This window comes from Plodia interpunctella, chromosome 22 (assembly GCF_027563975.2).
Source record: "Plodia interpunctella isolate USDA-ARS_2022_Savannah chromosome 22, ilPloInte3.2, whole genome shotgun sequence".
In the NCBI taxonomy this organism is placed as follows: domain Eukaryota; kingdom Metazoa; phylum Arthropoda; class Insecta; order Lepidoptera; family Pyralidae; genus Plodia; species Plodia interpunctella.
In genome coordinates, this window is record NC_071315.1 from 5,508,022 (window position 1) to 5,533,835 (window position 25,814).

Below are 25,814 nucleotides of genomic sequence, written 5' to 3' on the forward strand. Positions count from 1 at the left end.
GTGTGAAAAATTGCTTGCAAAAGTCAAATTTCTCAAAGATTTGATTTGACATTGTTCTTTCCTTCACATTCCTTTGTAAAAAAGTAGAGGTACTATACATACATGAGTCAGATTGATATACAAACTCATGTGGCAGAGTAGTACTCGAACCTTGGACCTTACGATAGCAGGTGGTCAGTCTTAACCACTTGACCACCACTGCTTTGAATTATATGAAATTTATTAAAAATTATATATATATATATATATATATATATATATATATATATATATATATATATATATATATATATATAAATGATATAAAATGACAAATAAAAGAAGTATATTGTTATAATTAAATATATTTTGTGAAACATGAATATACAATGAGAAGCATCTGTCATTGTGTAAAAGCAGTCTCTTAGTCTAGACTAAATGTAGACTATCAGTAGGGTTGCCAGGGCTGGGAAATCAAGGATTATTCCAGAATATTGTGTGTTGTCCCATGTCCAGTAATTTTAATTTGGTGTCCCAAAATTCACAAATGCTAGATTTTGTGAAAAACATTTTTAAAACATTGTTATTAGTACCCAGCGAAGTAATAGCACTAATATAAACAAACTACATCTCATTACATCATGTACAACTGAACTGTTTAAGAAAGTAAAAAAAAAATTTTGTTGAACAGCCAACGATTCTAGATACCTAGTTCTCATTCTTAGCTCACATGACATGTCCAGGAAATTATAAGCATGGATCTGGCAACCCGAATCGAAATCGAATTGCAAACTAGCACATGGCTTTTGATTTATTTTATATTACAATACAATTTTTTGTTTGATTATCGACATATTACTACATGACACTAAAATTTATAAATCTATCTATGTCAATGGGAAAAATATAAGGCGAACGAAAATCATCAACTTTGACAGATTAACCTGCTTTTTTTGTCTCACTCTGTTAGGTACTGTCAAAATTGTCATTTTCCATTAACGATTCTTTAACAGGCACTTTATCTTTTGTATGATAATACTTATGCTTATTAATACATGTTAGATTATTCGCTTAATAAATAGGGGTTTTTTGCCACAAATAAATTTATCCTGAGATAGGTCAGGTATTCCCAAAGCCTGTGTGAGCCAAATTGTATCGTAAGTATATGGGTATAGTGTCAATTAATAAAAAATGGCATGATTGGGAAGTTTGTTAAGTGAAGTCACAAATATTTCGCAGACAAAATATTATTGTCACACCTAAATTAAAATACTATTTAAAAAAATACAAGACAATCAAACAGCCGCTTTGGAAATAAATACCTATAACAACAGATGTAAAAAAAAATACTGTGTAAAAAAAAAGACAAAAACAAAATCGGGTTAATGATATAATCTACTTACTTTCAATGACTTAAATAAAAAATAAATACTGTGATTACGATTTTAGTATTACTAGAGTCCGCGCCATGAAAAAAGTCGCTGGACACGGCGCTACAATCGCTGACAACAACAAGTGACCGATCTGTCATTGATAGTTGACGCGATCTCTACATTTTTACACTCACAACACTATACAGCCACAAAAAAATACAAAAAAAAATACACAACACTATACATGCAGCTTTTTTAAAATAATTAATTGACCAAATTGGGGTCTAATTTAAGTTGCAAAGCAGGTACAAATTTTCTTAAATAAAAAATAATTAAAAGAAAGAATGTAGCGACCTTTGCAGTTTTTAGGTTAACTTAAAAACATTAAAACACTTAACATTATTTACCCATGAGATTTCTACAGAAATACAAGTGCATACAATGATTTCAATTTAATTAGGATTTTTCTAAATACCTACATTTAATAATAGTTTCGAAAAAATAGGGAAGATGACAAATTTTTATTTTGGTAGCTATTCGAAGGCTATATATTATTAGAAACACCAGTAAATGAATTACTGTGATAATGACAATGCTGTCAAACATAGACAAAAAATCACACATTTTCTGACTCGTCAATACTAAATGATACTCTAACGTGACGTCACGATTGAGTAATATCATAGCGGAAATAGCTATGTTTGTTCGACAGATATCTTAATTATTGCCTTTGTGGTTATGACTTTTTAATAAAAGTTGTTTAAAACAAATTGTTTTTATGATGGTTGAGTTTATTTTTATAATTTTATTACTTTTTTAAATGGACTTTCCAACCAACTTTAAATATTCGTATAATGATCCAGCGGAATTGTTACAGTCTATGAATTATCACAATGATCTTAAATATACCTATTTTATCTAGAGCATATATATATTTTTTTTACAATTTTCTGACCTTGTCATCTACCCTATTAAGTTGATCTAATAAATAAAGGCAATGTATTATATGAATAAACGGTTATTGATCAAAATACTTTTCTTTTACATAGATCGTTAGACATCTTTGGGTATAGTAGGTATAGATGCAAATATTAATAAAAAAAATATAAAAAAAAAACAGCCAAGTGTGAGTCAGAATCGCCCAGGAAGGGTCCCGTACCATTTTATATATAAAGGTGGCAAAAATATTGCGTTTTTAAATTCACTTTTAAATATATTTTTTTTATTCTGTTTCATATTTATGGCATGAGTTAATAAAAGATTTCTCGATCGATTTGTTTTTTTTTTTAATTATATATCCAGATATCTTTGCTTGTTTATTTTGTACCTACTATAACACATTCTGTCCAGGATTTTAACCTTTAAATACATCTAATCATAAATAGGATTAAAGTCAGTTTTTGTACTTTAATTTTAATACAACGTTCGATCAATAATACATTTAGGCCGCGTTCGGTGGGGCGTAATTATTACGCCGCGTTCGCACGAGCGTAATTATTACGCCGCGTTACAATTCGTAGGCGAACTTAACCTTTGAACTCATAGGTATAAAGCTCAAATCATTTGTAGAGTGATATCTTATCGCCATTATTGATTCACTCTAAAATTAATACAATTTTGAGCATTACCTGTATGAGTACAACGTTGAATTCCAAACTGACGTGAAATTACTCTACTGACGAACATATTAAGATATTAAAATAATAAAGTTATTAACGTAACAAAACAAAACCATTTGCAAAATAAAATAGAAGTAATATTAGTATTTTAAATAAAATACTAGTACTTATAATAATAGTATTTTATTATATAATATTATAATAACAGCCAGACATGTCCAAAAACTTTAGACGTCTTATTAAATATTTGAGCTCAAACTATGTCAAGCCCAAATATTCACATGTCCTAGTGAAAAAATTGTAAAATTTTCCAACTTAAAGGCACCGTAGCTGGAAAACTTCTCAACATTTGGCCTATTCAATTATGTTTAAAATAAACTAAATTACTCTTAAAATAAAAATTAATAAACCAAGGACAATGCGTGCTAATTTTGCCAAAAAAAAAAGAATGTACACAATTTCTGGTTTAGTTATAAAAATAAAATCTATGGCATATTACATCAAACAAAAAAAAAACCATTAGTCATCTATTTTTTGAGCACTACAAGCCAATAACTTGTAGTGCTCAAAAAATAGACACAATAGGAAGTAATAAAAAAAAAACTTTAAAAAAAGTATTGTCTATTATTTGTTTAAACTTTGTTGATACTTAGGCTATTTTCAAATACTGATTATATACGATCACTTGATTATTGCCTATTTATTAAATTTGTGACATCGTCATTTTAATCTTGTGTACCGTCTTTATTAAAACATAACATAAGCTTTCCATTTAACATAATGCACTTTGATGTATAATGTACTGATTCATACATAATTTTGATCGGATTTAATAATTTAAAAGAAATAAATTATTAAACGTCCACAAAATAAAATACAAATGTATTTAATTAAATATCAATACATAAACTTAATTTTTCTTACAAGAGTTAGATTATCATATTGTGTCATTTTTATGATATTTTCAATGATTTAAAATAAATTAAAACATACTCTTTAGGAAATTACTTTTATGGTTAATAAATGTTTAACTTTAGAATGTATAGGTCTGTACTAATATTTGATTTATTTTCAATAAATACTGTTAATTGTTTACATGTTAGGGGTTGTAAGAAAAAACAGAGGGTATGAGTAGTGGAAATTAAAAATGGATATAAACAAATATTTGAAATGATTCTGATTAGAGTTTGCTATATTCACACAATTAATTAATAAAGTGTTTTTATATATTACTAGATTTTTTTCCGCATACATTTTCCGGGATGAAAGATACCCTATGTCCTTTTCCACTCCTCAAACAATTATTCAACTCCATACTTCAAACTACATGTATGCAAAATTTCAAGAAGATTGGTTGAGTAGAGCGTGAAGAGGTAAGAAACTTACTTTCGCATTTAAAATATTAGTTAGAAAAGGATTAGGATAGCCCTTCAAATTAAATACTTTCGTCATCCCTATCCCTCTTATTAATAAAAACGTTATCCTCTGATTAGCCTCGGAATAGTTTCTATTGTCTCGTTCTTTCAATGTCATATAATGAAAAGAGAGGAACAACACAAAGAAAAAGTACTCCAAGCCTAATCGGAGAAATATTTTTAAAAAAATAAAGCGGTATGAGGCTATAGGCGGCAAACTAATCAATTTTATAATATGCCAAAAATATCTTTTTTTTAATAAAATAAAGTATTATTGAGTTAGTATCCTATAACGCAAGTCCTGAGCTTGCTATAGGGCTAACACAATCTGTGTGATTTGTTCATACATATTTATTTAACCATTTTTAATGTCCCCCTACCCACTCAATGTATATGACTGATATATTATGTATACGATATCGCGTACATATGTTAGCTAATGTTATGTCTAGCACGCATCGTCATCTAAAAGTCAATCAGCCCTCTGTTTTATATGGAAACAGCTTATTCTGAAGTGGTCACACATTTGTCTTACCTGTAATAAAAACATTTTTTATTCATTTGTTAAAACGCCCGCCTGTGGATCGATAGGTCTCAGGTTCGCATCCTACTCGCGCCAGATTAGTTTGTATACCAATCTGACACATATATAGTCGTTTTTATAGACCACCACTTGCTTCCGATGAAGGAAATTATCGTGAGGAAACCTGCACACTGGTTGACAGTTTAGTTCCCTAGGGTGTATGCGTAATCGCATACACCCTGCCACTAGATGGCGGTAAGTAGTCGTAAAAGTCATGTCAGAAGCCTTTAGGCGACTTGAATAAAATCTGACTCCAGTGTTAGCAATAACACATTCGATATGATGATTGCAGGGTTTACCCTGCATCCATCCCTTTTTTCTTATACTCGTCTCTTTCTATTGTGAACTCTGGCATTGTGATGCCATCTAGTAACGGAGTTCAACACCCGTCTTTGTTTTTTTCCCTTCGTGTTGTGTATGTTCTCTTAGCAAGTTTTTATTTATAGATTTATGTACAACATAATATTTCAAGAAATGGTATACAATACAATTTAAAAAAAACCAGTTTAAGGATTATATTTGCACAATCAAGTGCTCATAAAACAAACAATATTAGTCAAAAACTTACCACACAAGCTCCATAGTGAATGTGCGCTAATACGCTCAAAGTCATGATGGCGTAGAAGCACGTTGGTTCAAGAAGTGGAAATGATAAAGACACTAGCGCCGCCGCGGACAACGGCCACAACAGCCAGTTGAAGAGTTCGCAACGTTGGTCGCTCATTTGACTCACTATTAAGCGACACTGTTGGATAAAAAACAAATAAAACACAAAGACCTCAGGAATATACTACTACTAGCGGCCCGTCCCGGTTTCGCTCGGGTAAAATCATAATAAACTAGACGCCTAAACCTTTCTCAGGAATCACAATATATATTTCAACAAAATAACACTGCGACAATGTTTTACAGTTCAACAAAATCACATCAAATACAAAATTATATAAACTATACCACTGCTTTCGACTTTGAAGATTCATATAAGGCCTTCGATACAGTTGTCACGTTTATATTTATGTATAGGCTTGAGTATTGGTACCAGAATCATCTTTTTACTATATATTAATAACTCTTAAGTCATCATGAACAATGTTGATATAAGGCAAAGATTTCAGTAATACATTTTCCTTCTGATCGTATGGAGGTCCCCAAGGAATAATATTAGGACCTTTTCTTTTTTGAAAAATAACTTTTGCCTTGTATTGAGATAGGTTAGGATAGTATGGTCATATTTTGAGAAACGGAGGACAAAGAGACGTTAAAAGTAGAAGTTAAACGTGGAATAGAAGAAAACCAAAGAAGCGGTGGATGAATTGCCTCAAAAAAGTGTGACAAGAAAGATAATAACATGAGTGGGGACAAGGTAATTTTCTTCGTGTGAATTCGTAATTGTGCAACCGCATTTGGTATTGTTTAGAATATTTTGTGCCAGAACTTTGCTACATCTAAAGCGCAAGGAGTTGCCTTCATATGGTAGTAGAGTGTGATGATATAAGTGGTAATAATTAGGACATTGTAAGGTAGTATGCGTTTAACCACACTCACTAGCAAGATTGTTATAGGTGGAGATATGGTTATTATAGTTGAAGAAGAACTGTAACTTACCGCTACATTGCTAAACACGGTCCCAATCAAGAGGAACAGCATACGTAAATCGTATTTCGGTAGTAATGGCGACTTGTGGACCCACACCGAGCACACGACCACAACTGATATGAACGACCACAACGGACGCAACGCTTCGCCTAGAGGCCGCATCTTGCCTGTTCGCAGTTTGTACGATCTGTAACCAAATTAAGAAAAAAAGGTTTTTATAATATTTACTGAAATCATCATAGTACATATTGATTTTTAAAAATATATATATTATACTATATTAAAAAAGTACTTAATGGATTAAGTTCACCAGAAAAGTTTGCCAATCAGAAATTAGAGTTTCACAAGCACTTTTTCGCGACAAATTTTAATTTATATGGTATTTCTTAAAAGCTACAAACTACTGGCACTTCGGTACGACAACGTTTTATCAAATACGAAACAATACGTACTTGTATATGTTATATAAAGCGACGGGCAGATTAGTGAACACGCCGGTCGCGTACACGAGCGCTTCGAACGCGTTCGCGAGCGTGTAGCCCGCGAACAATTGCCGCTTGTAGAACACTGTGCCATTTATGTACGTGGATAAGAAGAAGAAGGTTGACGCCTGGAAAGAAATGTCATTAATTAACTTATTTTTACTAGCTTTTGCCTGCGGTTTAGGGAACGGATATTTTTCCGGTATTAAAGGTGAGTAGATAGAGCGTGAAGAGGTAACAAACAAACTTACTTTCGCTTTATAATATTAGTTAGGATTTATCTCATAGTACCTCTCGATTTGAATCCTCTTTCATACTATACAATTCTATTGTTTGGAATTCTCAAATCATACAATTTCGGCTTCTTCAAAGCAAGAGTGAATAGGCATTTTTTTAGCTTAATAACCTAGACCTCATCTTTTCTTCCCATCTAGCTAGGTTGAGGTCAAACACACACAATTTATTAATAACAATAAAAAAGGTATTATTGGTCATCAAATTGTATTGAAATGAATATGTAACAACTATTAAACACATATTACTACCATTGGAGTTCCACAAGGTTCTATACTGAGACCTCTGCAATTAAATGAATATAAGTTGACATACCCACATGCTGAAGTCATAACCCCAGGGTAGGAACAGGACGCCAGTGTTGTATTTCTCCCAGTGGCTGATGTAGAAGTTGAGGAGGAGGTTCCACATTACGTAATACATTCTGCAAAATACAATTTAAGATTAGGTAAATATTATAGGTTTCGGTCTTATATTTGAAGTAAAAGTAAAAATTAGATATTCAAATTAGGATGACATACCTACATCAGTTATTGACGTCAAAACGTAATTAAGAAATGTAAAGCGAGAAAATTGCAAAACTTCACTACAACATATGCCGCATCTCTACCGAGAATCGAGAGCGGTAACAACACTAATACCGTGCTCTGGTTGGTCAATGACGCGGCTTCAGTTGAATTGCTTTTGATTCTGTATTATATCCAAGTTTATATGTAAATATGCTTTTCAATATTTGCAGATATTCAGGAAACCGTATGAAGAGAGCAATGGAAGGAACTCTAGTGACAAGACCCTCGCTCTTAATTCAGATTAAGGAATTAAGGAAACTATAATGATCCTGAAAATCTAGATAAAGAATTTATAGAATAAAGGTATTCTTACCTAATAGGCGGTATAGAGTAATCTAGGCACCCGAATATGGAGTACAGGCACGCAGGTATGAAGAACACTGAGTATGAGTCGAGCCCATGGTCAAATAATTCACCTAAAGGCCCTGACGTTTGCGTCCGACGAGCTTGTTTGCCGTCGATGCCATCTGTGGAACAGATTTTTACATATTAGTGCATATACATACATACAAATGATCACGCCTCTTTCCCATGTATATACCAGATTACATGCAAATTATTACATATAATTCAATAAATAACTTGTATTTAGTATTTTATTTGTACTAAAGAAACATTTTACTAAGTTTCTTTCACTTGGAATTATCTAAGGCTTTCGATTATGTTGACATCAAAACATGTCACTAATGTTGACTTGTTATGTGAAGCATGATTTTATTAAATATTGCGGTAATATTGTGCATTAAAATATATCTAAGTTAATATATAAGTTAATGTATAACTATAGATATACTATTGAAGTTAAATCAATAAGGAGTTCCTAAAGGGTCTATGCTCAGACCTCTGCGATTATCGGTATGGTTATAGTTTTAGACTTACCAAGTGTGTAAGCTAGGAAGAGAAACACAGCAAGTGCCAACCAGAGCGATTGCGGTATTCTATCCGTATGGCCGTTCAGTGGCACCACAGTCGTGGTGTCGTTGTGTAGAGGGCTACTCGCCGCTGTGTAGTCATAGTCGTAATAAGATAGTAGGAGGAAGTCAAGGACTGTTAGAAGGAAGCCCGCGAAGGTTAGAACATTTGGCGCCACCCAGCGGGGGAATAGCTGAAACAATAGTTTGATTTTGAGAAATAACTATTACTAGAGACCCCGCTAGGTTTTGCATGATGTCTGTAAAAATTCGGGAATAAATTGTCTAAATAACAGTGAAAGTGAGTTGTTACTAAGCTTATCTTCCGTGCTCATTCTTCATTCGCGTATGTTTTGTTTCTATCTGACATTGAAAGAACGAGACAAAACATATCAGTATAGCCCTATAATTTTTTATGAACAAAAGTGACTTGGTTTAATACAAGACTGGCAACAAAATATGTTATGTTTTCATGCGATGTATGTATGTGAGTTTATTCAACCACAATTCCTACACGCCTATTAGTAATCTAAATCTCTGAAACACGAGCGGAATTCGGTGTAATTAAGCATAAATTATTTCAGTAATTGCAAACGTAACTCGGCATTGAAAGATTACGAAGTATGAAAATGAGTTCAAACATTCAACCAATATTTAAATAATTATAACAAAAACATACAGAAGCTATGTTTGCGTATGAAGGTAAATGTAACACATCCGTTTCACAAAAAAAAAAATTAACCGACTTCCAACACACAACATAGCTTGAGTGGAATTTCAGTATTTACCACTTAAACTTGACACCTAATTCTTGTTAAGCAATAAATAGTATTATGAACTAAACGCTTTCGGTACAGGTACCATTCGATGGTGCGTTGTCGATGTACCAACAGTCGATGTACTGATTGGCGATATTATGAACTAGACCCATGTGTCCCTTACTTTATTATTTCACAATTTTTGGAGAATATGTACTTTATTTAATGTTTTATGAACTTTTTTTCACTTTTACTGGTGACTATTGTCTACGCACATGCGCTGTGACAAGCTCGCGCCTGCGCGGCTATGCATTATTATCATTAGAAACATAGTGTTATGAATGCACGACGTATTCAATATTGCTCACAATTCGCCAATATTAGGCTTTCGCTTTTGCCTCTTAACCAAACATTCTATTAAGGATCTCGTCCTAAATTATTTATTTGTCTAGTTTTTTCCTAGTGTAAAATTGAATGAATGAATTGAATTATGTTATAGATGCTTTACTAATTATGCGAATTATTTACTACAAAACAAATACTGTCAGCCACAATTATTGCTGTTCTTACATTTAAATATATTTGCTCGTAAATTACCAGCCTTAAATAGTGCAATCTTTGTCGAATACCTAGGTAGTATTTATTTATAATACTTAAACAAGATATAACACTATATTTCATGATTAATTTGAGCGTGTTAGCATACGTGACAGAGAGACAGATTTTCGCATATTATAAGTTTGGAAAAAATGGATGAAACATGTCCTTGCCCATCACATCGCTATCAGTTTTTGTATTTTCTGAAAACAATAATGCATTGTCGTCTCACTTTATGAGTCTCATCATTATTGAAGGATTCTCTGTTGTTTGTGAGCTATTTTAATATTATCTGTGGTAATAGTAGGCTCAATTGATAGCTTATGAATGAATATTATGAATCGAATGGCATTATGTTAAAAGTTCATAACATTTTTAAATTATAAGTAAAACACCAAAAAATAAATTAAAATCTACCCTTTAGGTCATACTTGTACCACACTGACCCAAACCGGCAAGTTAGGTTCACTGAAAAGTGAGCTTTAAAGCATTACATTGAAGACATATGTTACATTGACAGACCTCGGCTAGCAATCAGTCTGCTAATTTGTTGTCAGTGTAAATTATGCTTATAGATGACGCATTAAAGCTTACTTTTCAATGTGTACTATTATTTTAAAGAGGTAAGCGTTTGTGAGTTTGTATGTTTAAGGCGGGTAATCTCCGAAACTACCGAACCCATTTCATAAATTCTTTCACCATTAGAAAGGTACATTACTCAAGATTGCTATAGGCTATATTTTATCTTAAAATTCCCACGGGAGATATGCCCCGGGCAACATCTAGTGACTTATATTGCCGGGTGGGAGCGTTGCGAGGTATGTTTGTAACAGTATCCAAGACGCGGGCAGATTTCATTCAAGCCGCCTAAAGACCTCTTGACGTGATTTTTACACCGTGACATCTAGTGGCAGCCACCCGTCAGTCGTCGCATGAACACAGGTGAACTAAACAGTCCACCAGTGTGCAGGTTTCCTCAATATGTTTTCCTTCATTGGAAGCAAGTGGTGGCTATGGAAACTACTATACATGAGTCTGATTGCTATACAAATTCATGTGGGACAAGAAGTATTAGCACCTGAGACCTTTCGATTTCAGGTCTCCATCACTGGACCACCAACGCTTCAATGTGCTAAGAAAGAACAATAGAAAGTGTTCAGAAATCAATAAAAAATCAAAATCAAATGATTTATTATTTAGGCTTTGAAATTCGATATATCTCTATGTCATACAAATATAGCGCCATGCAACGATAAGCCAAATTCTGATATATAAATCTATTAGATTAATTGAGATATGTCTCCAACATAAACTCTGATATAAAATATGATTCACATGAAGATAAGAATAAAATCAAGGTTTTATTAGGTGGGCATTTCTAGATAATTTATTTATTTATTTATTTATGTACAGTGTCTATGACAGTGGTTTATAGATAAAATATTATATTTGACAATATAGTTTACCAAAAGATTACAATCAAAACTGGAACTAAAATATTCCAAAGGTAATTGGGAGTTATTGACTGTCACTATTATTCAAAAGGAACTAAGAAGTAACGGCATGCCTAGTTGTCAGACCATTGGCACGCATATCAAACCAGCACTTCTTGATTTTGCCTCGTCTGCCGGGGCCAGGCGTGGACAGCACAGCAAGACAATTGTGTTCAACGTAATTTGCCAGTCTATACAAGATGCACTAGCCAAAATTATCATGTAAATACCAATATGTATGAAACACAGCAATAAGTTTCACATGTGTATGTCAACAGTGTTTGTAAGAGGTTGATTAAAGTCATGTATCACCAAATTCATATGCATAATTTAAGTGGGTTTACGTGTCGCGCGGCATGTCAAGGCGGTCTGATTAAAATTTAATTGAGTGCAGCATTTTAGCTCTTTCAAAACATTTAGGAAACATGTAATATCGTTAAATTATTGAACATTTCAAACTACATGTTTTAAAGAGTTTTTCTTCTATTATGTTGTGCAATGATTATATTTAATTAAGGTAGATATAATGGTGAAAATACCCTTTTCATTTCTAGATATTTCACGTTGTTTGAATTTTAATTTGTTATTATAATATGCCTAAATTAAAAAAAAATATCTCTGATTCCTAAGGATCTTAGATTAGCTTTTATTTTTTCTATTCAAGTTTGTTACTTCTTTTGATAATATCTTGAGCCTCAAAAATGACATGGAAGGGCAAATTACTTTATATAAATTATCTATATTATTAATATCTGTTCAGTTTTCTTGATAGAATGCACAAATTAATTTTTGGAACGGATTGTTATGAAATTTGGTACACAGGTAAAATAATACCTGGAATAGCTTTTTATCTCAAAATACCCACGGTGGTTAAGCACCGGGCTCAGCTCAGTAATAAATATAATGCTCACCTCAACAACTTTGTTCCAAAATGGGTGCATAACATACACACTCAAGGGGCTTGTGTCTATCGCCATATACTGAAAAAATAAGGTTCAAATTAGTATTGTATTTATAGGTATATAAAAAAATATATATTAAAAATATTGGGTAGCTAATTAAATTTTACATTAGGATTTGGACCATAGTGGTTACAAAACACAAAATATTTTTTTTACAAAAATATGTTTTTATATGCTTTTGGTGGCTGAAACCAGTGGCCTATTTTTATGAAAATTTGAATAATATAGATAATGACCTGAGGTCAAACTTAGGCTGACACAAGCAGGGGTGCAGGTAACAACTAGTTAGGTAATCAGAACTAATATTGTTAATATTTTTGAATTTTAATTCAAAAGATTTCCTGTGGGACTTTCACGGCCAAACCACTGGGCCGATTGTGATAAAGTTTTAAATGCAGTAGACCCGAGGTCAAACATAGGCTGGCGTGAGCGGAGCTGCCAGCAACAGCTAGTAACTCATAAACTGAAATCTATGCGCCGTATATCAGCACCATTTTATGATAAAAACTGAACACACGATAGTATACCCATTAAAACTGAAGGTCATTATTATTCATTTTTAGGTTATGTATTCTAATGCGTATTATGAAAATGATCATCAATTAGAGTTGGAACAAGTATATGCGCCTATGTAATTCTGTGTTTCAACAAAAAAAATCAATACTTTACCTTATAATTATCGAAACCTTCGAGGTGTTCCCGAGTTAAATACTTGTAATCAAACATTGTTTATAGATTTCACTTAACTATTACACTACAATACCTAAATAATACTTTATTCGCTTCACTGATACATATTTATGTGTGAAATTTCATTGTTTCCATATTATTATCGACATCAATAATTTTATCACAATCATACGATCGTGCTGCAAAATTAAACCAATAATAATGCAGTGTGAACTCACGCTTTCACGCAATAATCAAGCAAGCAGTTTCTTGACAGCTGTCAATTACGACGACGTTTGTAGTGAAGTGAGCAATGATTATATTTTACCTGTAATTATATGCAATTAGTATCAACATAAGTTTTCTGCCCATTTATTGTATTGGCAAAATTTATACAAAATAGTAATATCTACTTGTAATTTTTATTTACTCTCTGTATGTATGTATATAATATATTTATTCTTATATTTTTGGTTACACACTGAACAGTGTTTCAAAATTTATATTTAACATTTTATATTCAGTGTCAATTTCAACCTTGACGTTGGCAAATCATCGTTTTGGCGAACGATGGAGCCATGAAACTTAAAAAAGAAATGATATTTTGGTTTCGAGACTATTGAGAACTAAAACTAAATCATAAACCGATTTACCGATTTAAATTGTAAAGATGGAAGTTTTACATTTATGTAGGTGTATTATCCATATTCTGCATTAAGCCACTGAAACGAAAAAAATATTTGAATAATAAAGTACCTATAAACCGACTGCGTGTGTTCTGAACTGTTATTCTAGAGATATTGAATTTTTTGTAGCACGTACAACACAACGCATGTGTATTTTTTTTATACGTTTCTTTTGTATAGCTCTTTTATGGGATTCATTAAAGTAAGTTTTTTGATTTATTAATTGTTTCAATGTTTGATAATATGATTTTGTAATTTGTTGATTTTATTTATTTTGATAATTTATACTATCGATTGTAAGATGCGTAACATCACTAATGAATGTTGTTGTTTTAAAAATAAAATGTATGATGTGGCAAAAGAATATACTAATAAACAGCCTTATTATTAAAAAAAAACACCAGCTGAACGTAGGTAATGTTTTTATATCTGTAGCAGCTGCAGATAATAGAAAGAGGAACAGCATCGAACAAAGAAACGAGTCACTCACATCACAATTTTGGGCGTGTTATTAACAATGTGTGATATCACGGCGACCCTTTTAGTATGAGCTTTTTTTCTTGCACTGTTTTGACACTTAATGCGACATTCTAATAAATCTATACCATGTACGTAGTACTTATTAATTCCATGGCTCCGCCTTAGCCGCGTGGTCCCTAGAACGAGGTCGTATGAGGCGACTAAGGAATAGACAGCCTTATAGTATTTCCAAGGAGGTGGAGTTTAACAAAAAACCCATGTCCGTGCTGTAAACCTTTGCGGAGTTCCCTCGCTTGGAGCCGATCCTGGGTGCACCATCGTCATGCTTATCATAATAATGCATTGTCATGGAAACTGAAGGGAAGTGGGAAATTTTAACTCTGTAGAACAACAGGAAGTAGGGGAAATTTAACTTGCAAGTTTTGTTAACAGACAGACAAGCAAACATCGGGAAAGGTGAAACCAAATAAAAGCTTGTAAAAATAAAAAAAATTGCACAGACATAATCATAACTTAAATTATATGTCTGCCTGTGAATTATATGTCTGTGAGTTGAGTTTATGCAAAGAACTTATATCCAATAACTTCGATTAAAATAGTGTGGTTACATTACTCATGATAATCGACCTTCCTCATTCCACGATGTTGCACTTGCAGATCTAAGTCAAGGTGACACGCAGGTTTAGCGGGTGACATCACGCGTGGGTGGGAGATGTCGATGATGACCAAGGAATATTGTCATTGAATCGTATTATGATCTTGAGATATCGATTTTCATATCGGATGTACATGTCAGCAGACATTATGTCTAGAGGACTAATTTATTGGCAAAGCTTTAGAACACATTTCAAATTGCTTTGCTCTCAGAGCATTATATATTGTAGTCGATGTGCACCCAAGGACGTTTAGCTTCCAAAACCTCCTGATCCGTAAAGAATCTAACAGAGGGCGAAGTTTGTGTTTCTCTTCTCACTATCGAGTCGATTCGACATGAGACGCAGCGAACCAATCACATTGCGCCATTGTGACGCAACGTCAACCACACTGCAATGTGACTGGTTCGCTGCGTCTCACTTCGAATCGCGTAGTGAGATGCAGCTAGCCAATCACATTGCGGTGTGTGTTTTTTTCTTTTCGTTGATCTATGGGTGTGGTTGTCGTCGCATCACAAAGGCGCACTGTGATTGGTTAACTGCGTCTCTTGGCCAATCGACTCGATAGTGAGAAGTGAAATAATGGCAGTGTCGACTTCTTCTTGTCGAGTCAGAGTCGGGTTTTCTTTAAATAATAATTTAATTTATATATACTATGTACTTAGGTACATAATAAAACAAACTATACTTAATAGCACTAGTGGCAACATGGCAGTGACAACCACCAATCTAAGTCACAACCGCGACCTTGGTAATTTGTGTTATTGCCCCAAACGCCTTGTCACGGATTCTGATATTTGTCTCTTCATTCATAACAACCTGTTTTCAGTGGCGTATCTTTGTTTTGGCGCTGTATCAAAATTCGTAGGGGAGTCTAAATGAAGACTAAAGAATTATTGTCTTAGACTTTAAGAATAAAATTAAACACGTAAACATTACTACTCTTTGGTTTGTCACTATATTGGTTGCGAGATTCCCAGTTGTGAGGTGCGTCGTTAAATTTGATGTTGATTTTAACCGGTGCGCCGCTGCCACTGCGACGTTTGGACATAATGACGTAAAGTATGACGTCGTGACGTGTTTTTTTGCACACGTTGCTGAAGTGAAAACTTTATACGTGCCTATAAAGTTTAATAAAATAAATGAATGAATTTTTCCCGAAATTAAGTGGCATTGTGAATATTTTACTAAAGCTTACACTCGCCAGTGTGTGGCCCCTGTAGCCAAGGGGCCCGGTATCATAGATATGGTTGATATGGCGTTAGCTACGTCCCTGCCTGTTTTACACTTATGTTTGATTGTATTTAGTTTGTATACAATATTTTAAGTACCTATAATAAGGGCTAAAGGGCAAGTGACAGTTACCCTGGACAAGGAACAGATAGGACCAAAGACAAAGATAATTAAAGTGATGTTTAGTTGTCTTTGTCTTAGATAGCGTAGAAAATGAGATAGACGATTACTCCAGAACTATTGGGGCGATTTTGATGAAATTTCGCACTGAGCCAGACGAAACCTTCAGGAGTAACATAGGCTACTTTTTTATAATGGTTTTACCCGAGCGAAGCCGGGACGGCCTCTAGTTTACAGATAAATAGATGTCTACAGTTTTCTCTGTCTACCATTAGAACCCTAGGGTGCCGTCCGTGTAAACCTAAATAATTATAGTCATAGTTATAGCGGCTGTAAACATACGGAGACATAATTGACACGTGCCCTCTAAGTTTTTACACGCCTGTTCAACTTAAAAGAAAGCGTTAATGGTTTCATGTTTGTATGTGAATTTCTTTAGTCCACCACAACAGACAGGATGTGTGACGTATCATTAGTACCTAATCAATGGGATTCTATACTCGAAAATAGCTATATCTACCTACATACCTACTATAAAATTGCTATTCTACTAATTGATGAATGCGAAAGTTTGTGAGAATGGGAGAGGCCTATGTCCAGCAGTGGACTGCTACAGGCTGTGATGGTGATGATGATGATTGTGATTATGTTTTTACTCTTTCACGCAAAATCTATTAGATGGATTGTTATGAAATTTGGTAAAGGGATAGAAAACTAACCTATAATAATATATAGCGTACTTTTTATCCCGAAATTCATCACGAGAGGGAAGCCCCGGGGCGCAGCTAGTTAAATATAAATTAATGTACGGCTATTCCGTGCACACGTATGCATTTTATATTTATATCTCAGACATCAACTATTTCTCTCTTTCGTCGTCTCACCCGTTAAGGGTCATAGATCAAGCGTAGGCTTAGTGAGGGTTTAGCTCCCGTGGGAATTTCGAAATAAAATATATAATAGTTATACTCTATACTTATACTTATTATACTCTACCCGTATACCAAATTTCATAACAATCCGTCCAGTAGATTTTACATTAAGGACTAACAAACATACACACACACATACATCCTCACAAACTGTCTCATTTATAATATTAGTAGAATTTTAAAAATTTTAAATTTTAAGTCAGTTATTCTCTCGTTATTCGTCTAATGTCAAAATATTCATTCGTATGTTCCATTGTATATTTTGCCCGTCTGTGCTGAACCATGGAATCACACTTTAACCTAAAGGTCACGTGATTTATGATAAACTGGTATGAATGGTAACCTATGTCTTTCTCCATATTTCAAACTATATGTATAGAAAATTTTAAGAAGATAGGGCGTGAAGAGGTTATAAACAATCTTACTTCCTCATTTATAATATTAGTAAGATTAGATATATGGTGCTAGGCATAAATAAAATAAATTTAATTTTATCTATGGTGCTAGGCCACGTTCGATCATCCCAACAGGATATTATCATATCAATATATCATCACGCCTTCGAGCGAATTTCCTCAGCTTATTCTGAGATTGTGGAATGAGCTCACTGCCGTGGATGAACATGAAGATCCTCAAAAAGGGCGCGAAAAAATGTATTAAATACAATTATAATTATAAACATTTTATACTGTAAATTCAATAAAAAAATGCGACCTTGGTGGCGCAGTAGTAAAGTTCTTGCCACTGAACCGAGAGGTCCCCGGTTCGATGGATGGTCCTCGGTTCATGATGGAAATTGATCTTTTTCTGATTGGCCCGGGTCTTGGATGTTTATATTTATATGTATTTGTAAAATATAGTATCGTTGAGTTAGTATCCCATAACACAAGTCTCAAACTTGCTTTGGGGCTAGCTCAATTTGTGTGATTTATCCTAATATATTTATTTATTTATTTTATTATGGATGCATCTAGTCCATAATCAAAGTCTAGATATAACTTCATATAATGTTTCATCAAGATTTCAAGTATATTGTTCTATTTATCAATAATGTAAATCATGGTGTGCGCACTTCATTCTTGGTTTTTCAACCAGTCATAGTACCCATTGTACTATTTAAGCCTAACTGTTATATTGTTAAACTGTTTTGTGTGCCAATATATAAAATAAAATATTCAGTGCCGGCGTTTGACACCCCTGGTGTTCCTTGAGGGCAGGCAGCGGTGACCACTTACCATCAGGTAGGCCGCATGCATATTTCCTTGTTAAATAGTAAAAAGAAATGTGAGGTCGGTACCATGTCAGTCTCCTACACATTTCCCTATCTGATGTTAACCTACCTTTCATCCCTGATTCTACGTCATACACAGGCGTACATGGAGTGGTCCTATTCTAGGGCGGGGACCACACGCCTCAAAATAGCTTTAGTTCTCGACCATCAAATTCCGCACGTAACAGACTAAAATATGATTCATTTCTCAGCCCATTCATGTTATTAGCAATGGTTTTGTAGACGAGTTAAATTGGATACAATTCTACTTAAACTTGTTCTAATTTTGTTTTCTCTCCCTCATTCCCTCTCTCTCTCTCTCTCTCTCTCTCTCCTCACTTCACTTGTAAATTTCTTTGAATATTCATTTAAAACCCCCGACGATAGAAGGAGAGTTACAAGTTTAACGTATCTTGTACTATCTGTTGCTTGTGGCTTCGCCCGCGTTAATTTCCCACGGGAACAGTTATATTCCGTCATCCGGGATGAAAGGTGTCCTTCTTTACTCTTCAAACTACGTGTATGCAAGATTTCAAGATTTGGTTAAGTAGATGGAGCGTGAAGAGGTAACAAACAAACAAATAAACAAAACAAATTTAAGTAGGTACTTTCGCATTTATAATATTAGTTAGGAAGTTATAAGATTAGGAAGGATTTAGGATTGTGTATCTGTGTTCGTGGCATCGTAGCAGCTAAACGGCTGAACTGATTTTGATCTAGTTTTTCTTAAAGATAATTTAATCGAGAGTGTTCTTAGCTATGACTGGAAAATGTGCGTTCAGCCTAGCCGTTTGGAAACAGTCAGATTTTTCTAGCGTATGAGATGAAGCCAATTACCGAGTCGGGGGTTTCTTAATTTTTTAATTTATTTACTACTACCACATGAGTTTGTATGCCATATATAGTAGTTTTCATCTACCAACACTTGCTACTGATGAAGGAAAATCGTGAGGAATCCTGCGCACTGGTTGATTATTAACTTGTGTATGAAATGGAGAAGGCAATGGCGAACCACACAATTAATAGTGAAAGTTGTTGTGTGTGTTTCATTCCACGTGATGATGTGTCCACGATCATCAGTCAATGACCACGATCCACAGCCATGAGGAATACGACTTTGAAGAAGAAGTTTGATTTGAATAAATATCTTTATTTATTTATTTATTTATTTATTTATTTATTTATTTATTGGCACATCAACAATATAAACATATGCATTACATTTTTACATTAAATCATAAGTCTAGTTCTAATGTTTACATCTTTTACAGACGTGCACGGCATTCACTACAATTTTATCTTATATATTTATCTTATATCTATATACAATATAATATAGGTCCAATTCGCACAAAATAGCAAGTCTGCTACGTCGTCCAAATTTAAACTTACCTCGATTGGCATTCGATAGGTAACACAACAGTTATTTTTAGAAGAAATAACAAACAGTCATTCGCCACAAAATACTTGTGCTGTTATAAATAACCATACGTAAGTACTATAGCAATAACAAATGCAAAGTGAGCATGAATGATTATAAAGTCTTGTGCACACCCAACGTTAGGCTGGAAGCACTGTTCAACGCAGCCTAAGTTTCAAATTTTCAATGCTTTTCAGTTGTTGTAGATCCTATCTTACTAATATTGTAAATATTTGTAAACGCGAAAGTTTGTGAGGAAGTATGTACTTACGTGTGTTTTATACTCTGTCACGCAAAATCTACTGGACCGGATTATTATGAAATTTGGTACACAGCTACATTACAATCTGGAATAACACATAGGTTACTTTTTATCCCGAAATTCCCACGGAAACGAAGCTCCTGGGCGCAGCTAGTATTATAAATGCGAAAGTTTGTGAAGATGTATATGTGTATGTTTGTTACTCTGTCACGCAAAATCTACTAGACGGATTGTTATGAAATTTGGTACACAGATAGAATATAATCTGGAATAACACATAGGTTACTTTTTATCCCGAAATTCCAAGTTTATAGTGAACTAGGTACATAGTAAAGGTCGTGAAGGTATAATTTTTTAAATGCTTTGTGACTTTAATATGTGGTAAATAAAGTTGAGGAGTGAAACACCTGCCGGCGATTCAGAAGTTCTGATGATGTTTTTTGAAAATAGGGATTCGTCCGCATCTTGTTATGAATGTTGCAATCAATAAATGACAATACGTATTCTTAAACCGACATTGAGTTACAACTACAAAAACTTTGGGAGAGCAATAATAATTGTATTCATACGACTTAAACGCGACTTTTATAAAATTCAGAACTTGATTGTTTCGAGAGAAATTACGTGACGATCTTTCGGGACTTTTGCCATATTTATATATTCATATATTCGGTATTTAACTTGACTTACTTAGTAAAATTATCGGGGTGTGATTCCCGTCCTAAAATGGGACAACTCCAAATCCTCTCGTGTTGTTAGTGGATGATTGCTTTTACAAAGAGGGTTGATTTCATATAGGCGGCAGCATAATCACGGTCGAGTCATTAATTATTTAAATACTAGCTTTTGCCCGAGGCTTCGTCCGCGTTTACTATGTGCGTCCGCTCATAATTTTTAATTAATAATATCTCGGGTTCTAAGCATCGTATCGCGATGAAACCTATACCTGATTTTGAGTTAGATCATCTGCTATAAAATCGTGCAAACAGCATCAATTCCATCATACAGTAGTTTTTGCGTGATGCGCGAACAAACAGAGAGACAGAGAGATAAAAATAAAAAAAAATGTTTTGACTGCTATTAGTCCCATACAGATCTTTCATAATATCTCATATAAACAGAAATAGTCCACTTGCAGTTTTATTATATGTATATAAATTTTTCCTCGGTGCCGTCAACACTGAACATTTTAATTTTAAATACTTTCGCTGCGTCTCTCTCGAGTTCTCATGAAGTTCAAATTTAGCTGATCCCAAAACAATCAGTTGCATTTCCTCCCGCACAATCATGCCTAAATAAAGATCTGAAGTGTTTATGATACAAACGCATTCCTGTGCACTTGAATCACGAGGAATTAGCGCGTAGCGGGCTAATCGTCTTAAATTTTCTGACGTGTGTTCAACGTGGGATTTCCATTAGATTTCTCTATTACTTATTTTCTGTGCATCCTTACATAGTATCCCATCAAAACATTATGTAAAAAACTAACTAAGTCTTGATGAAGCTGTTTGTTTCTCTGTAAAAAGTAATGAAATAATAAGATGGGTAGTTTCTAGTCAAGTGACAAACAAGTCGCAGTAAGGAGTTTTAGACTTGGCTTTGCTTTACCCGATCTACGATATCTAAAGGTCTACCACGAAATATATAAACACGTAACACGTTTTACTAACGTCCACATGCTGTCTCTTTTTCACATATCGTGAAAAAAGTTCTCTCTTTTTTGTGGACGCAATGACATGCTACGTGTTTTATGTTTCGTGGTATCCCTATAGTTCTATTCAAGTGCCTATTCCTGGGTTTTATCATCGGCTGCTCAGGATACGCGGAAAAATATTGAAAAGGGACTTTGTGGCGGCAGGCACTTAGCTTATTGGCGTTGTTCGAATACTAAACAACGGCAATAGTGGCGTAAGTGCCGGGTGCCATAAGGTCCCTTTTGATTTGGACGACCACAAATATTGACAATACAAATGCGCTTACTGCCGCTTGCCTGACATCAACCCCCTTTGGAAATGCGATTGAATTATCAAAATTTTTAGATAACCTTCTTAATAGACCGCAAGCATTTGAAAGGCCGTAACATCCATATTGTTGCGGTTGGCATCAATTAATGGCGATTCCACGAAGGAATCTGAATAAAGAATTTTATAGGCGCCTTTGAGATCTGTTTACCATTTCGACTACAAAGGTTTGGCAAGGTTGATACATGGATTATACTTTACATGGATGAGCTATGGATTAGCCAAGGTGTGTGTGTGTCTTTTTGATCACTGAGGACTTTTTGTCTACGTGCTCAGTCTCATACTTAACAACTTTTCGTATGGGAGCAACCCCGAAATGTTTGTTTTTTTTTTGTTTGTAATTGATAAACTCAAAAACTTCTAGGCCGATTTTGATTAAATTTGTGCACAGTCATAGGCGAAACCTTCAGGAGTGACTTGGCTACTTTTTTTTATGGTTATAAATAAAATATATACTATAGCATCTAAACATTTTTTTATAAATTTAATATTATGGATTAATTGGAATGGTTTAATTAATTAATTTATACTTACATAATTAAAAATCCACTAATAATATACTTATATTAATTAGTAATACTTCATATAATCTTTTTTTTCAAACAAAAGATTTTGTAATATGCATGAAATATAATCTTGTAATGTATGTGAGTGACAAATTAACCAATAAAAGGCTTTTTATTATTTATTTATTATATTTACCCGAGCAAAGTCGGGGCGAGCTGCTAGTATTATACAAACTGGGGCTGAGGTTAGAGAGAGATGGAAAGAACTCCATAGACAAGAACGATCGTCGTCAAGCGTCAAACCTAAAGACAGCAGATGGCGTCGTGACCACTAGGCCAGTGTGGACGACCCAAGCTCCACTCCAAAAATATCGTTCAGAAGATTTAGCTTATCCAGTTGTTTACGATACAGTCTATTGAGGTCGACCTACTTCAGTTTGCAAACTGTGGTTACTGATTATGGTTTTTTTTTATTTCACCGTGATTACTTGTTATTCACACATTCAGTTATTTTCAAATTTAAATTCAAAATTCTTTATTCAATTTTGGATGATTATACATCACTTATTGACGTCAAAAAATTACTTAAACTAAGAACTAACTAAATTTTGAGGCTATTTTTTCATATTGCAAACATTATTAAACGATCATCGCGGATATGATTGGGTCAAATCATTCTTTTGCGGAATTGAAATTTTATATATTTTATCTTCTTACTATATTTTGCCCGCGGCTTCGCTCGCGTGAATTTTCCAAGGGAACAGTTATTTTGCCGGGATATAATTTCAAATGTATGCAAAAGTCCATAAAGATTGGTTGAGTAGATAGTGCGTGAAGAGGTAACAAACAAACAAATAAACAAGCATAGGTACTTTCGCATTTATAATATTAACTAGGATTAGGAATTTTCGAAAGAAATACATTAATACATTCTGAAATGGCGTATTTATCATAAGGATAAAAAACTTTGGTATAGGTACTTAATCGACACCAAAGCCAGCACTTCTTGGGTTTACCCATTCTCAACGGCATAGCCAGACATTTGTTCCGTACGTGATTTGCCGTACGTGAATTTATTCGTACGTATTGTACGTGAGTTCATCTTGAGTTTGTCCGCTATGTCACGGACATGAAGACAGCGGAAGTTCCTCACTAGGCTGAGCCGTGTAACAACACAATACCACACATCAAGCACTGCGTTGTCATCGCACAGACTGATAAGGAAATTTTGCCAGATGACCAGTAAAGTTTCAAAAGCAATAATAAAATAAAAAAAGAGATAATGACAAAAAAGAGTCTTGAGAGACGAACAGAGGGACAACAGGAAGAAAAGGAAACCCTTTTGAGGTACGGGACCCGGAATAAATAGTATAGGTATCAAAATTTGTTGGACAGTTGGATACGTCGTCACCGGGCCAAATGTGTTACCTTAATTACCAATCTATAGCTCTCTTACTCCATGCAATAAATCTAGTTTTTATTATGACTGACGTTAATTTGGCAAAATATTCTGAACTTGAAGCGACCTTCTATAGTATAATTTCCTAGATCGTTTAAGCATTCGGTTACCAAGCGGTATTGGGTTTCAATAGTTAAAATGGTGATTTATTGAATGTCAAATGCATTTGTTTTCAGACGTCAGCTAGTTGGACACAAGGTTTCGCTCCTAATCGAAATGAAGAAGACTCTACTGAATACAGAGCTGTGTATTTCACAAGTGCCTAGTTGTGTTGCATCACAATCGTCATATAACCTCAACTAGCGACCCGCCCTGGCTTCGCACAGGTGCAATATTATGCATTTTCTTCTTCTTGGCACGAGTAGGATTCGAACCTGGTACCTTTCGATCCATAGGCGGGCGTCTTAACTAAGAGACCATCACTGCTTCTCTGCATGTTCTATGCATGTTATATACATACAAACCTTCCTCTTGAATAACTATGTCTATTAAAAAACCCGCAACAAAATCAAAATTTTATATGGAGCTTGTATGACAGTACAGCACAATTTGACAGTAAAGTATTGTGACGTCACCGGATTTGGAGTCAAAAATTATACCGAAAAAACAGTAAATCTCGTCCATACTTAATATGAAGAGAAAAGATTTGTACCTATTTTTCTTTGTAATGAATAAACTCAAAAACTACTAAGTCTTACCCGAGCGGAGCCGGGACGGTCCTCTAGTAATTAATAAAACTGATTCGACATTTCATTATTGTATTTGGTTACTTAAGTAGCTTAATGCATTTTATTTTTTACCTAGTCAAGTAAGTAAGACCTACTTAGTCAATTACAAGCCGGCAATGAGATAAACTTACATTTTGGTCACCCATCCATTGATTTCATTGCAAAAGTGTCTTAACTCACATTTTATGGCGCAAATAAAAAAATATGTTGGGAATTCTCATATTGATAGGTATGTAAGTACCATTAAATTGTCTGATTGACGACGATGAAAGAAATTGTTCTTCAATTCTCTGAATGCCTTCCAAAGATATCTGGGTTTTCACAACATGAATCAGATACTAAAATTTATGTCCTAATTTCGCAAACGTATAAATATAAATACAGGGTGGCCAATTTGGAGGTACTTATATAACATTTTTTGCCGCCATTTTGTTTTGGCGGTAAATATGACAGTTGTTGCACGAAAATTACTTTGTGTAGATACGGAAAATTTATTATGGAGCGTTTTACGACGGAACAACGTGTTTTAATTATTAAAGCGTTTTACGAAACATTAAAAAGAATGTTTCCCGGTTGATTAATTTCGAGAAACGGTGACATTGATTGGCCCCCATGATCGCCTGATTTAACAGCTCCTGACTTTTTTTGTGGGGCTATCTAAAGGGACTTGTCTACTGTCTATGCTGACAGGCCAATGAACCTTCAGCAATTAAAACAAAACATTCGAGACACGGTTACTGATGT

The 25,814-nt window shown here is 34.1% G+C and overlaps 1 protein-coding gene across 1 annotated transcript; it reads right to left on the reverse strand.

The window, feature by feature from the left end:
• Positions 1-328: 328 nt before the first annotated feature.
• On the reverse strand, positions 329-13,559 carry LOC128679761 (ethanolaminephosphotransferase 1-like). The gene is made up of 9 exons (XM_053762193.2): positions 13,301-13,559; positions 12,581-12,649; positions 8,790-9,015; positions 8,224-8,377; positions 7,657-7,765; positions 7,018-7,175; positions 6,575-6,752; positions 5,538-5,714; positions 329-4,921 (listed from the first exon to the last, which is right to left on the reverse strand). The coding sequence occupies exons 1-9, from the start codon at positions 13,355-13,357 to the stop codon at positions 4,859-4,861; spliced, it is 1,191 nt and encodes a 396-aa protein (XP_053618168.1). The 5' UTR covers positions 13,358-13,559; the 3' UTR covers positions 329-4,858.
• Positions 13,560-25,814: the final 12,255 nt, after the last annotated feature.